Source organism: Rattus norvegicus, chromosome 3 (genome assembly GCF_036323735.1).
Source record: "Rattus norvegicus strain BN/NHsdMcwi chromosome 3, GRCr8, whole genome shotgun sequence".
NCBI classification, from domain to species: Eukaryota; Metazoa; Chordata; class Mammalia; order Rodentia; family Muridae; genus Rattus; species Rattus norvegicus.
In genome coordinates, this window is record NC_086021.1 from 188819111 (window position 1) to 188831309 (window position 12199).

Here is a 12199-nt window from a genome sequence, read left to right on the forward strand (position 1 = left end):
TTGTCTAGCATATGTGAGCCCCTGTAGTCAGTCCCCAGCACCTCATACATACACAAAGAGAAGCAGGCTGGCAAGATGGTTCAGCTGGTGAAGGTGCTTATCACCAAGCAAGCCTGATGATCTGAGTTCAGTCCCTGAGGCTACACGATGGAAGGTGAGAACTCTTGCGTTGTCCTATGGCCTGTACCTGTGAACCTTAGCACACAAGCACTCTCCACCCACCACAAAGTAAATCAGCAGCAGCAGCAGCAGCAAACAAAGGTAGAAGGAAATTAAGGTGTGAGGTGTGGGGCAAATGTAAGCCCCAGCTGCGGCTGGTGGATGTGTAGATCTTGCAGTAGCCCTGTCAACATAGTGTGCTAGTGGCTACCTTCTAGGGAAATAAAGTCCTTAGTCCAGTGTACGTTGATGTCATTATGCAGGTGAAGGCAGGTACCAGATAGAACAAAGCCTGCCATTGAACGAGAAGGAAGGATGGGCAGGAGAAAAGTTTTAGAGAGGAGAGGAGACCGGAGCAAGAGGGGAAGAGCAGCCTAGAAAAGATGGAGGCGGATGTCACGATTTCTCTCTGCACACTTACAGGTTGTTATGACTATTCTTTTTTTTTTTAAAGATTTATTTATTTATTATATATAAGTACACTGTAGCTGTCTTCAGACTCACCAGAAGAGGGCATCAGATCCATTACAGATGGTTGTGAGCCACCATGTGGTTGCTGGGAATTGAACTCATGACCTCTGGAAGAACAGTCGGGCGCTCTTAACAGCTGAGCCATCTCTCCAGCCCTGTTATGACTATTCTTAAGGGATGGATGTGTACAGGATTTTGTATGCCTAGATGAACAAATTATATCTTACCCAGGTGGTCAGTTGATATTCTTATCAATTGGTTGTAAGTTAATTGTGTGGATGTATTGTATATTGAACATTTAACATATAAATCTGGTTGTTGAGTTCCAGTTTGTTGAGTCATGACTTAACTGGGTTGTTGGGAGTGTGAGCAGAGTCTGTGACAGGAAGCATTGCTAGGCTCTACAATGCTTGGGGCTAGCATGGCGTGTATCAGGCGTGGTAACAACCCACCAAGGGGACAGTGTGTGAAAGTGGCTGACAGAGAAACAGCAGGAGCATGCGGATCCACATGGATCCATGCGGATCCTTGCAGAGTGGTAACTTGCAGGAACCGGTCGTGTGCTTTTTTAAAAATACCGTTACAATAGGCATGCAGTCACTGGAGTTTACTGACAAGTGGGAAGCTGGTCCTGGTATATATACCCTATAGTAGAAACTGCCAGCAAGGAGACCTGAATAAGTCTCAGACACACTACCTAAGGCTCATTCTTTATGAGGGAGTAAAATAGAGTTTATATAATACCCACATCTGTCAAAAGCTAGATGTGGTGCTGGAGAGATTGCTCAGTGGTTAAGAGCATTCACTGGCTGCTCTTCTGGAGAACCTGGATTTGATTTCCCTATACCTACATGGTATTTCACAGAGCTCTAACTATAGTTTGAGGAAAATCTGATGCCCTCCTCTGGCCTTTGTGGGTACTGCATGACTATAGTCCACAGATTATGCCCAAAGGCAAAACACCCTTATACGTAAAATAAAAATCTTAAAAAAAAAAAAAAAAAAGGCCGTGTGGTGCTAGGCATGGTAATGTATTCCTGTAACCTCAGCACTCAGGAAACTGAAGCAGAAAGATCACAAGAGCAAGGCCACCTCAAGCTTAGTGAAAGTGGCTGACAGAGAAACAGCAAGAGCATGCGGATCCACATGGATCCTTGCAGAGTGGTAACTTGCAGGAACCACTTAAGGCCCTGCAGAGCACTTAAGGCCCCGGGTTTGGTACCTAGTGTTGTAAAATAAGACAAAAGAAAATAGAGCGGTACCCGTAAACTTGTCGGTTCAGTCGTTCAGTCTCTTCTACCTTGTGGTTTCAGGGATTGAACTCAAGTCATCAAACTTAGGGGCCTTTTCCTACCTAGCCATTTAACTGGCTTACTTGGTCATTTTGTTGACTGTAACAATATACTCGTTTGTGTGAGCAATTCCTTGGGACAGATTGCCACAAGCATCCAGCTGTGGTCAGGCTTGGACAGGTAACTGTAAGTCTGCTTTTCACAGTCAGCTTGGAGAAGGAGACAGTTCTCATAGTGGAGTATGAGGACCTTTGCTCTTTCTTCCATATTGTGTGGTACCTGTTTATGATACTTGGTGGTCTCCACCTGCCTCAGGTTCCCTTTTTTCCGGTATATGCAGGCCTGCACTCATAGCTGGCCCGGCATGACTTCAGCTCATGGTAATTTCCCTTCTTTGTAGAGTCGTAAGGCACACAACATTGACCTGAAGGGAACGGTTGTAATCTTTGATGAAGCTCACAATGTGGTGAGTCCCCTTGGCCTCTATGCTCAGTGCTTCCTGTCTCTCCCAGCTTTCTCGATGTTTCTGGAAAAGCTCTACTCTGGATCCAGAGGCGTGGTTCTTGGTGCTGCTGCTCTCCTGGTAGTCTTGTCAGTTCCTTCACCTGGGCTAGTTAGGCTTGGCTAGTCAGGTCTGGCTAGTTAGGCTTCAGATGTGCCCTTAGGTACACATCCACACAAGAGCCTCTCACTGGGCCTGTGCCATTCTAGACATTGTAGGGATAGGCTGGCTCTGCTCTCTCTTGTACCATGCTCTAGTTTTTCTGGTATTTCTTTCTCTTCAGGCTACTTAGCTTGAATTTAGGAAACTTCTGTGAAGACAGCAGCTTATCTTTTGTAGCAATAGCATCACGGGTAATTCTTAGAGACTCCCTGACTCCCTTTGTCCTTTTTCACCAGCACACCATCACAGTAAGCCACCAGCACTAGCTTACCCCTGAATCTGTTGCTCCTGCTTACTCAGGGATATGTAGAATGATGTCAGAGGATGAGTAGCCTCATCCTTAGCTGCTGTGGAGCCTGGGATGAAACTGATAGAGAGCCAGGTCTCCCCACAGCAGGACCTTATTTCCTACTTGACTCCAGGCAGCTGTTGCTATGGGGATTATCGAGCTGATTGGTAGTATCATCTGTCTTTTGAAGCCAAAATTACTGCTTTTGCTGATAAATTTTCTAATAGCAAAATTTTGGCAACTTAAAGTGAAATAATCTTCTAGAATATTGGCTTGGGCAGTGAATCTCCTTGGACCAACTTTGACTTTACTTTGTAGACCAGGAACTGGGGCTCTGGGGACTACTTCCAGTCCTTCCTACATCTCACTTTTGCTTCCTAGAGTCCCCATTCCACCCCACTCTGCTGAAACACAGGTCTTCTTTGGCCCTCAGGAAAAGATATGTGAGGAGTCAGCCTCCTTTGACTTGACTCCCCGAGATGTGGCTTCAGGACTGGAGGTTATCAACCAGGTTTTGGAGGAGCAAGCCCGGGTGGCTCAGCATGGTGAACTCCAACAGGAGTTCATTATAGACACGTCCAGCTCAGGTAAGTGAGTTTATGGCTAAGAACTTAAAAAGTAGGCGTGGACCTCTGGAAGTATATTCTGCATAAGAGCAGTATCTGGTCTTTCTAGTAGTTTTTGTTTAGATAGCACTCTGAGGCATGAGAAACTTGGTTCAGTGCTCCTGTTGTATGACTTTCTGAATGTTCATCCCAGATAGGGCACCATTAATTAACCAAATAAATATTTCTGTTTAACTAAGACAGTCAAGACTACATAGGCCCTGTCTGAAAGAGAAGACAACAGGCTATATGAGTAAGGGCATCCAAGGGGCAAAATCCTCCTCTTGTTGCTGCCTGTATATCCTTGGGGAGGAGGCTCGTGAGTCTTGTACATTTCATCTTTCTGAGTCTTTTAAATTCTGTTTACTTCCCAAGTCTTTATGAATTTCCCTCTTCTCTCAGGTGGAATGTTGTAGTTGTAGGGAGTGTGTCTAACAGCTCTGTAGTCCAGGGAGGACTGGCTCATCTGGTGCGTTCATTGCTTTTCAGTCGGCCCCACCGCCCCCTTAGCTAATGGGTTTCATTTGTTTGTTCTTTTTTGAGACAGTGTAGTCCTGGAACTTGATATATAGATCAGGCTGGCTTCAGAGATCTGCCTGCCTCTGCCTCTGAGTACTGGGACAAAAGGGAAGGACCGCCACATCCATCCCTGCATTTAATTCTAAAGCAAAGCACAGGTCCAGGAAATCCACCTACAAAAGATCAGCTATGGCTACTTGTGCTTGTAACCACAGTGTTGTCCTAAAAATATAAAAAATAAAAGTCTTTTTATCCCCCAAAAGATCCATTACCACAATGCCCCATGATATTTGGTAGATATCTTAAGTCTCAGTCAACAAAGCCTCTCACCTGCTCTGCTCCATCCCATATCATACTGCTGAAGGCCTCTCTCTGAGCCGTCAGCAATCTCTCTACCATCTAGTTCCCAAGGCAGGTTTCCATGCCAGGAACACACATCCCAGTTCCACAGTAGCCCTGTGTTTCTAGCCGCCACACACTTTCCTAAAGTCAATTTGCCACATGAAAGAACACAACACGGGCTGGAGAGATGGCTCAGCGGTTAAGAGCACTGACTGCTCTTCCAGAGGTCCTGAGTTCAATTCCCAGCAACCACATGGTGGCTCACAACCATCTGTAATGAGATCTGATGCCCTCTTCTGGTGTGTCTGAGGACAGCTACAGTGTACCTATATACATAAAATAAATAAATTAAAAAAAAAAAAAAGAACACAACACAATAACCTTTGATCCAGTTGATAAGATATAATTGCCTACCTCAGCATACAAAGCCCTGTACACCTCCATCCCTTAACATTTATAACAACCTGTAAGGGTACAGCATGGAATCTTAACGTCAGCTTCTATGTTGTCTTCACCGCAGCTTCTCCCTCTGTCCTTCCTGTCTCTTCCCCCTTTCCGTTCCCCTGTCTCCTCTTCCTTCAAACTTTTCTCCCGCCCATCCTACCTTCTCGTCCAGTGACAGGACTCCTTCTATCCTGTACCTGTCCTCACCTGTATTTTACAAATTAAATGGGGAGAAGGTTCTGGTAAAGTCACCTGAGTCCTGAGTATGTGACTAGGCAACCATCCCTGGGGCAGTGGAATTACCATCAAAATACAGATAACTCCAGGGCAAACCACAATACCACAGTGTTACAGATACAGAGACAATTGCATCCGAATAGCTCACTGGCCATCCAAAAGTGAGTTTCAGGTTCAGTGAGAGACTTTGTTTTAAGAGAATTATGCTAATAAGCAATGAAGGAAGACATCTGATTGGCCTCTGTGTGTGCAGGTGCTAATATACATGTCATGCACACAGGCATATATGCATACAGCACACACATACGCAAAAGAAAACACATTGTTTATGAGGTACATGATGAACTAAACACTCAGGGAATTGCCACCAGTCAAAGAGGATTTCTCATCTGTTTCTCTAAGGGTGGTTTCTTGATGCCTCGTGGTTACTTCCTCCTTCCTTTTTTATAGTAACATTGCAGCTACTTGGTGCCTAGATTCACTAATTATCAGTGACTGTGAGATGGTGCTGTCTCATTCATCCCTTGATTTATGTATTTTATGTGTATGAGTGTCTGTTTTTATATACACCGAAAGACACAGTTGGATCCCATTATAGGTGATTGTGAGCCACCATGTGGTTGCTGAGAATTGAACTCAGGAACTTTGGAAGATCAGTCAGTGCTCTAAATTGTTGTGCCATCTCCAGCTCTCATCCCTTTGATTGTGTAGCATAAACAATGTAAAGATCCTTCAGCTCTGTGGTGACACTTCATATTGGAAAAGCAGGATAGCAGGATCACGCTTAACATACATCCCCATTTCAAATCTGGAAGTTTGAGTTGATTCTCGGTTGGTGATTCATTGTCATCTGCATGTCTGAATGCTGGTTCGTTACTTTTCTCCATGTCATAACAAATACCTAACCAAAGGAGCTAAGGAAGGAAGGGTCATCCTGGTTCACATCCTCAGCGTATAAACCATCATAGCTGGGACTTGTGATGGTAAGGGCTTGAGCAGTTAGTGTGTCTGTAATCAGGAAACAGGTAAAGGGAGAAGGAAAGAGAAAGAAATGGAAGGAGATGAGAGGAAAGAGATAAATACTACCCTGGCTGTCCTCTAATTCTATACATCCTGTCCTGAAACTCACAGAAATCCACCTGTCTCTGCCTTCAAGGTGTGGACCACCACAGAGCTTTCTTCCTTCTTTCTTCCTTTCTTTCTTTCTTTCTTTCTTTCTTTCTTTCTTTCTTTCTTTCTTTCTTTCTTTCCTTCTATCTATCTATCTATCTATCTATCTATCTATCTATCTATCTAATTGTATTTTTCTTGGATATTTTATGTATTTACATTTCAAATGTTATCCCCTTCTCTCCTCCCCCTCCACGTGCCTCCACAGAGCTTTTTTCTTTTTTTCTTTCTTTTTCTTTCCTTTTCTTTTTTATTCAATTCAGAGGTTTAGCCCATGAAATGGCTCTGCTTACCCTTTCAATTAACCCAACCTCGAAAACCTTTCACAGACCTGGCCAGAGATTTTGTCTCCTAACTTATTCTAGAGATTATATTTCTAATACTAACCAATATTAATCATTGTCTATGCATTTAACTCTCTGTGGTTGGAAAAAAACATCATTAGTCTTATTACCGAGACTTAATGTACCTCCAAAGTCATCTGGAGGGTAATTTTTGTGTACTGCTGACCTGGCCTAGCCATTGCTGACAATAGTTTTACTCTTGGGTTTGTAACACTCTGCTTCCTACCCAGCCTCCAGCAAGCATTGGTTTCTCTTCAGAGGAGAAATGTTTTACTCTCTGTCCTCACGCGGTTCTGTCTGAGCACATGTGGGCACATTGTGATGGTCATTAATTATTTTGAGGTCTTTTGGGAGCAGTGCAACCTCTGTGTGGGAACGAAGTCATGCATGTATCTGAATGTGAATGTGGTCTCATACTGTTGTATACAGTTCAAATGTGGACTCTACCTAATCTCCCTCCTACCTACCCTTCTTCCACACTGGAAACCTTGGTTCTTGAGGCTACAGGCAGTACTTAGAAGATGTGGAGTTATGTATATACTTTCTCACCAGGTCTCAACATGGAGCTGGAAGACATCGCAAAGTTGAAGAGTGAGTGTGGCCTTTCCTTCCCCTGGGCTGGGTGACAGGCAGGCCCCTGATGTGTCCTTGGCCCACAGTGATCCTGCTGCACCTGGAGGAGGCTATTGATGCTGTTCAGCTGCCTGGGGATGACAGAGGAGTCACCAAACCTGGAAGGTGAGGGATAGGTGCTAACCTCATGATCCCAAGTGCTGTCTGTCGTTGGAGACAAATAGTGTCCTCGTGGGGTTTTGTCTGAGCGCTTCACCCGGAAGTGGGGTCTGTTTTCAATTTTCAAGGCTTAGTAGGAATTACCAACATTAAAAAAAAAAAAAAGACTTATTTTCCTTATATATATATTTTCCATATATATATGTGGGTGTTTGTGTGAATATGTGCCACATGTATGCCTGTGGAGTTTAGAAGAAGGTATTGGATGTCCTGGGTCTAGAGTTACAGCTACTCAGAATGGATCTGGAAACCAAACTCAGGTCTCCTTGGAAAGGAACAAGCACTCCTAACCACCGAGCATTCTCTCCAAGCCGGTTGCCAGCTTCTTGTGTAGTCATGGAAAACATTGGGAGCAACAACACGCACAGTGTCTCCTCCAGCTATTTCCTCTTGATGACACAGCAAGTGCCAGTTATAACTGCACCTTTGGTGTCACTGAGGCCTGTTTAGAGTTCGCAACGGCCCAGCAGGTTCTGATTGCCCCATAATCTGGTTTTGTTGTCGTCGTCGTCGTTGTTTTCCTGAAGAACACTGTACGTAGCCTGGTTTGAAGGCCAGTGAGTGACTGGAGCTGGGGTCGAGGGGCAGCTCTTATGGGCAGTAGCCGTGCTAGGCCCTGGTCTGTGCTTGTGGAGGGTCTTGGGCTACCTACCTTCTCCTTGAACCATTTTGTTCCTGAGCTCTAACCTTTATGGGTATTCCTGGTTACTCCCAGAGAAGCCAGACATAACAGTCTGTCCTAGGGTCTGTTATGCTTTCTTGGCCTTCTTTACTTATACCTGAAGGTCTGCCAAAGCCATCCCCTTCCTATGGCTTCTGTTGCCCCCTTCCCATTTCTCTCCAAGGCTTTTAGACTTGTTTACCCAGAGTCATTACCTTCTAAGGCACAGGGCCTGCATTCAGGCCACCCCTATTGTGGTCCCTCGACTACGCACCTGCCTTTTCCTTCGTGAATCTCATGAGAGTAACCCACTGTCCTCTGCCTGCCAGGAGACCACTGAAGGGAGAAGCCTCTCACCTACAGTTTCGGCCTCCTTGAAGTACTCAGTAATTACTTCTGAGTGAAGGAAATTCAAAGGCTACTCCTTGTAGGTTCCCAGAAACCACAGCCGGTCTCCTCTCAGTCTCAAGCTCCTGTTCTCTTTGGCAGCTACATCTTCGAGCTGTTTGCTGAAGCACAAATAACATTTCAAACCAAAGGCTGCATTTTGGAGTCGCTGGACCAGATAATCCAGCACCTGACAGGACGTGAGTCTTGGGTTGCCCACATGGAGCATGGCAGGCTAGCGGTTTTGATGTAAATGAACATCATAGCAGAACTTACTGTTCGGTGTCCAGCAGTCAGCACTTGGCCCTCAGTGTCAGCAGGTTGCTATCATGTCTTCCTTGAGAACAAGATCTAGACAACACAGCTTCCGCACCAGCCTACCCTTCATGCCTGAGTGGTACTGAGGAGTGAGCCCAGGCTCTCACTCATGTTGCTCTGTCATCTGAGTCACATCCCCAGTCCTTGGCTTTCTGAAACTGGTTTTGCTGTAAATTCAGACTGGCTTTGATCTTGATCCTCTTGCCTCTGTTTCTTAGAGGCTAAAATTTCAGGGATGGCCACTGGATCCAGCTGGCTTTCTCTTTCTGATTGAGACACAGGGTCAGTAGTGACATTTGGCCGACCCTTATGTTCTTTTCAGCTTTGCTGTATGTGGTTTCTTACTATAGAATTTCCTAATTAGTCCCCTTTCAAGGAGGAATATCAGAGACCTCTCTGGATGTAATCAGATGTATACTTCTGACTTCTCCCCCTTGCTACTAGACCTGAGTTCTGCTTAGTTTAGAAAATCGAGTTTCCAAAGGGCAGTGTCGCATGCAATGGTGTCTGCTATGGACTGGGGATAGCAGCCACCCTACCCCATATCTTTTGACCAAATGACTAAATCATTGTTTTGGAAGCCTGTACTCTTTTGGGGAGATTCCTCTATCTGACTGTTCCTTAACTCCAGAAAGAACAGGTCAGCTGCCCTTCCTTAGCACATCCTGTCCCTGATATTGGTTATGGGAAGGCTGGTTGCTTCAGCAGATGTGAGACAGCTAAGTGAGGCCGTGATGGCTCCTGGTGATGTGGAATTAAGTATGTCTTCTGCTTGTGTGCTCTACAGGCACTGGTGTGTTCACCAACACGGCTGGGTTGCAGAAGCTCATGGACATTATCCAGGTGGGAGACTGCTTTTAACTATCGGGGTGTCTCTGTTTCTGGAAGTGACAGCAAAGGCTTCAGGGAATGGACAAAGGTCTTCATATCACATGTCTAAAACCCTAAGCATCTTACTTTCACCTGAATGCAATGTTGGCCTCAGTAGAGTTAACAGAGGTCAGATCTGGCTGTGTGCGGGGGGCGGGGGGGGGGTGTATTTAGTGGCCAGATACATCCAGAGTGGTATTTTAAGACCAAGATCCTATGAAGAGTGAGGTCAGGAGCTATTTGGAATTCACTTGTCCCTTTGTGGCTGGGCAGAGCCTCCTTGTTGATAGCAGCTCCAGGTAGACTCAAAATAGGAGAAATCTAGAGACAAATGACCTGAGTATCTTCTCAAAGGAAAGGCAAATGGGTCTTATAAATGCCATGGTTTGTGAGTCTGAAGTGGAGCGAGAGAGGGAGGGAGGGAGGGAGGGAGGGAGGGAGGGAGGGAGGGAGGGAGGGAGGGAGGGAGGATGACTATGGAACCACTGTCAGAGACAAAAGTGGACAGCTTTCACTTCATCAGGTCTCTTCCTGCCTCTCACTGTGCTGTTTTAGGGCAATCCCTCTCCTTGTCTGACATGGAGTTGTCCTCCAATATAGAACACATATGTCTTGTCTTAGTGCAACTGTGTCCTCAGCTCTAGTGAGCTAACCAGGCAGTTAAGGGTAAGCCTGGTATTGGGGCTTCTGGGCAGCTTCAGCTTTGCTTAGCCTTTCTAAGGCTTCTTTGTTTCATTGGGTTTTTTTGTTTTTGCTTTTTAATCATTTTTTAAATATATTATTGAGTAATTTTGCTTGAATGCATGTGTGTTTACCACATGTGTACCTGGTGCCTGTGGGGGCCAGAAGACAGGGTCAGATCCTCTGGAACTGGAATTGTAAGCCACCATATGAGTGAGAATCAAATTTAAAAGAACAGTCAGTGCTTTTAACTGCTGGGCCATCCTTCCAGTATACCCCACCATGCTAAGTTTTAATAGCATATCTTAAGATTCCTGGCTGGGAGTCAGATATAGTACATACTTGCCTCTAAGATCAGCACTTGGGAAGCAGAGGTGGACAGACCTCCTGAGTTCAAGCCCAGCCTGGTCTGCATAGTGAGTTCTGGTTTAGCCAGTGCTACATGGTGAAAACCTCTTTTTAAAAAATATTCCTTAGTGGTAATTGTTGATCCTTGGAAAAATTGGAAGGCACAGCCAGTCCCTTCATGTATGGTGTTGTGTAAAGCCACCTGGTTGCTTCTACCCATGCTATACCTCCAGACCACTGGGGTTATAGCTAGTGAGCAGAAAGTACCTTGGTTTGATAGCCACTAAACAAATCTTTTTACTGGAGAGGCGGACTGAATGCTTGAGACCTCTGTGAGTCTGATTCTGATGTAGCTGGGCCACAATGAAGGCATGGGACCAAGTGTTCATGTGATGGGAGAGGTATGTGCTCAGGCCTGCTTCCTCTTGGCCAGCTTCGTGATAAGGGACATACTAGTCTCTCAGCCTTCCAATCCATGAATGGAGAGTTGACTGAAAACTGCAGGCGTTTGGTGGGATGAGAGGAGGGTTTGGCACACCATTGTCCTGGCAGACTGGGCTCCCTCTGATATGTACTTCTCCAGAGTCATATTAGGTAGGCATCCCTAAGCATCTTGTTTCCCAGGATTGTGGTCTGTCCATGACTATTAAGTCTGTAACTTCTTGTTGTCTGAGGCCCCTGTACCACCCACAGCTGGGTCATTTAGCCATTATGTCCTGGAGCATGCTTTGTCCCCAGTGCAAGAAGCCTTGGTTCTGCTGACCAGCAGGGCCCTTTATCATAAGCACCTTTCAAGAATTCACTCTACTCTTTCTACGTGGACACTGGGCTCATCCTCAACTATAGGCCCACGATGAGGTCCTGCTCTTCCCAGACCTGAGGGCTCATGTGAGCAGGACAACCTCTCTCCTCCTCTACTCTCTGTTTATAGAGAAGACATATTCCTTATCCACACTTTTGGAACCCAGACTTCCCTGCCCAGAAGTGTGCAGTTTCTTTGGCAGCTGCTCCAAGGCCCCTAGTACTCTCCCTGCCTTACTTTGGTATTGTGCGAGCTAGATCCTTGCTAGCATATTCCTCAGCAGCAGAGCAGGTGACAGGCAAATTGCTTATCTTTTTTTTTTTTTTTTTTTTTTTTTCCGGAGCTGGGGACCGAACCCAGGACCTTGCGCTTGCTAGGCAAGCGCTCTACCACTGAGCTAAATCCTCAACCCCGCAAGTTGCTTATCTTAACGCTGCTTCTTGCATAACTGTAGGTACCAAGAGTTTTTGTCAGGATGTAGGAATGTGCAGAAACACAACTCCCCAGTCAGATGTTGTCAGGTCAGAGAAGGGTCAGAGCAGGGTTTGTGACTCCTAGACTGGAATCCTCTCTTTTCCTCCCCCTTGCTCACCTCAGTCAGACATGTAGTGAACATTCCTCTTACATTCACACACTCTTGCGTGTGTACATACACTCATATTGTAGAGTCGAGTTTCCTCTTATCATGTCCCATCTTGCTGAGTTGGGGGAACTAGTCTTAGACAACTGGATTTCTTATTGATTCGTTTTCTGTCTGTCACAAACCTGTCTGATGTTTCAGGACCAGGTGATGAGTCAGCCTGA

At 45.6% G+C, this 12199-nt stretch overlaps 1 protein-coding gene across 15 annotated transcripts in view; it reads left to right on the forward strand.

Annotated features, from left to right (window-relative positions):
* Positions 1-12199, forward strand: part of Rtel1 (regulator of telomere elongation helicase 1) — a 64549-nt gene that overhangs the window by 40782 nt on the left and 11568 nt on the right. For 14 of the 15 annotated variants that reach the window (XR_010064670.1, XR_010064671.1, XM_063284242.1 and 11 more), the window contains 6 exons: positions 2323-2388; positions 3309-3462; positions 7089-7127; positions 7196-7274; positions 8479-8576; positions 9482-9537. Coding sequence is in view for 13 of the 15 variants with exons in the window: in XM_063284242.1 (XP_063140312.1) it covers positions 2323-2388; positions 3309-3462; positions 7089-7127; positions 7196-7274; positions 8479-8576; positions 9482-9537 (492 nt within the window). In the remaining 2 variants the exon portion in view is untranslated. Of the gene's footprint in view, positions 1-457; positions 583-2322; positions 2389-3308; positions 3463-7088; positions 7128-7195; positions 7275-8478; positions 8577-9481; positions 9538-12199 lie in introns of those variants that run through there. The other variant, XM_006235778.5, reaches the window with a different exon arrangement.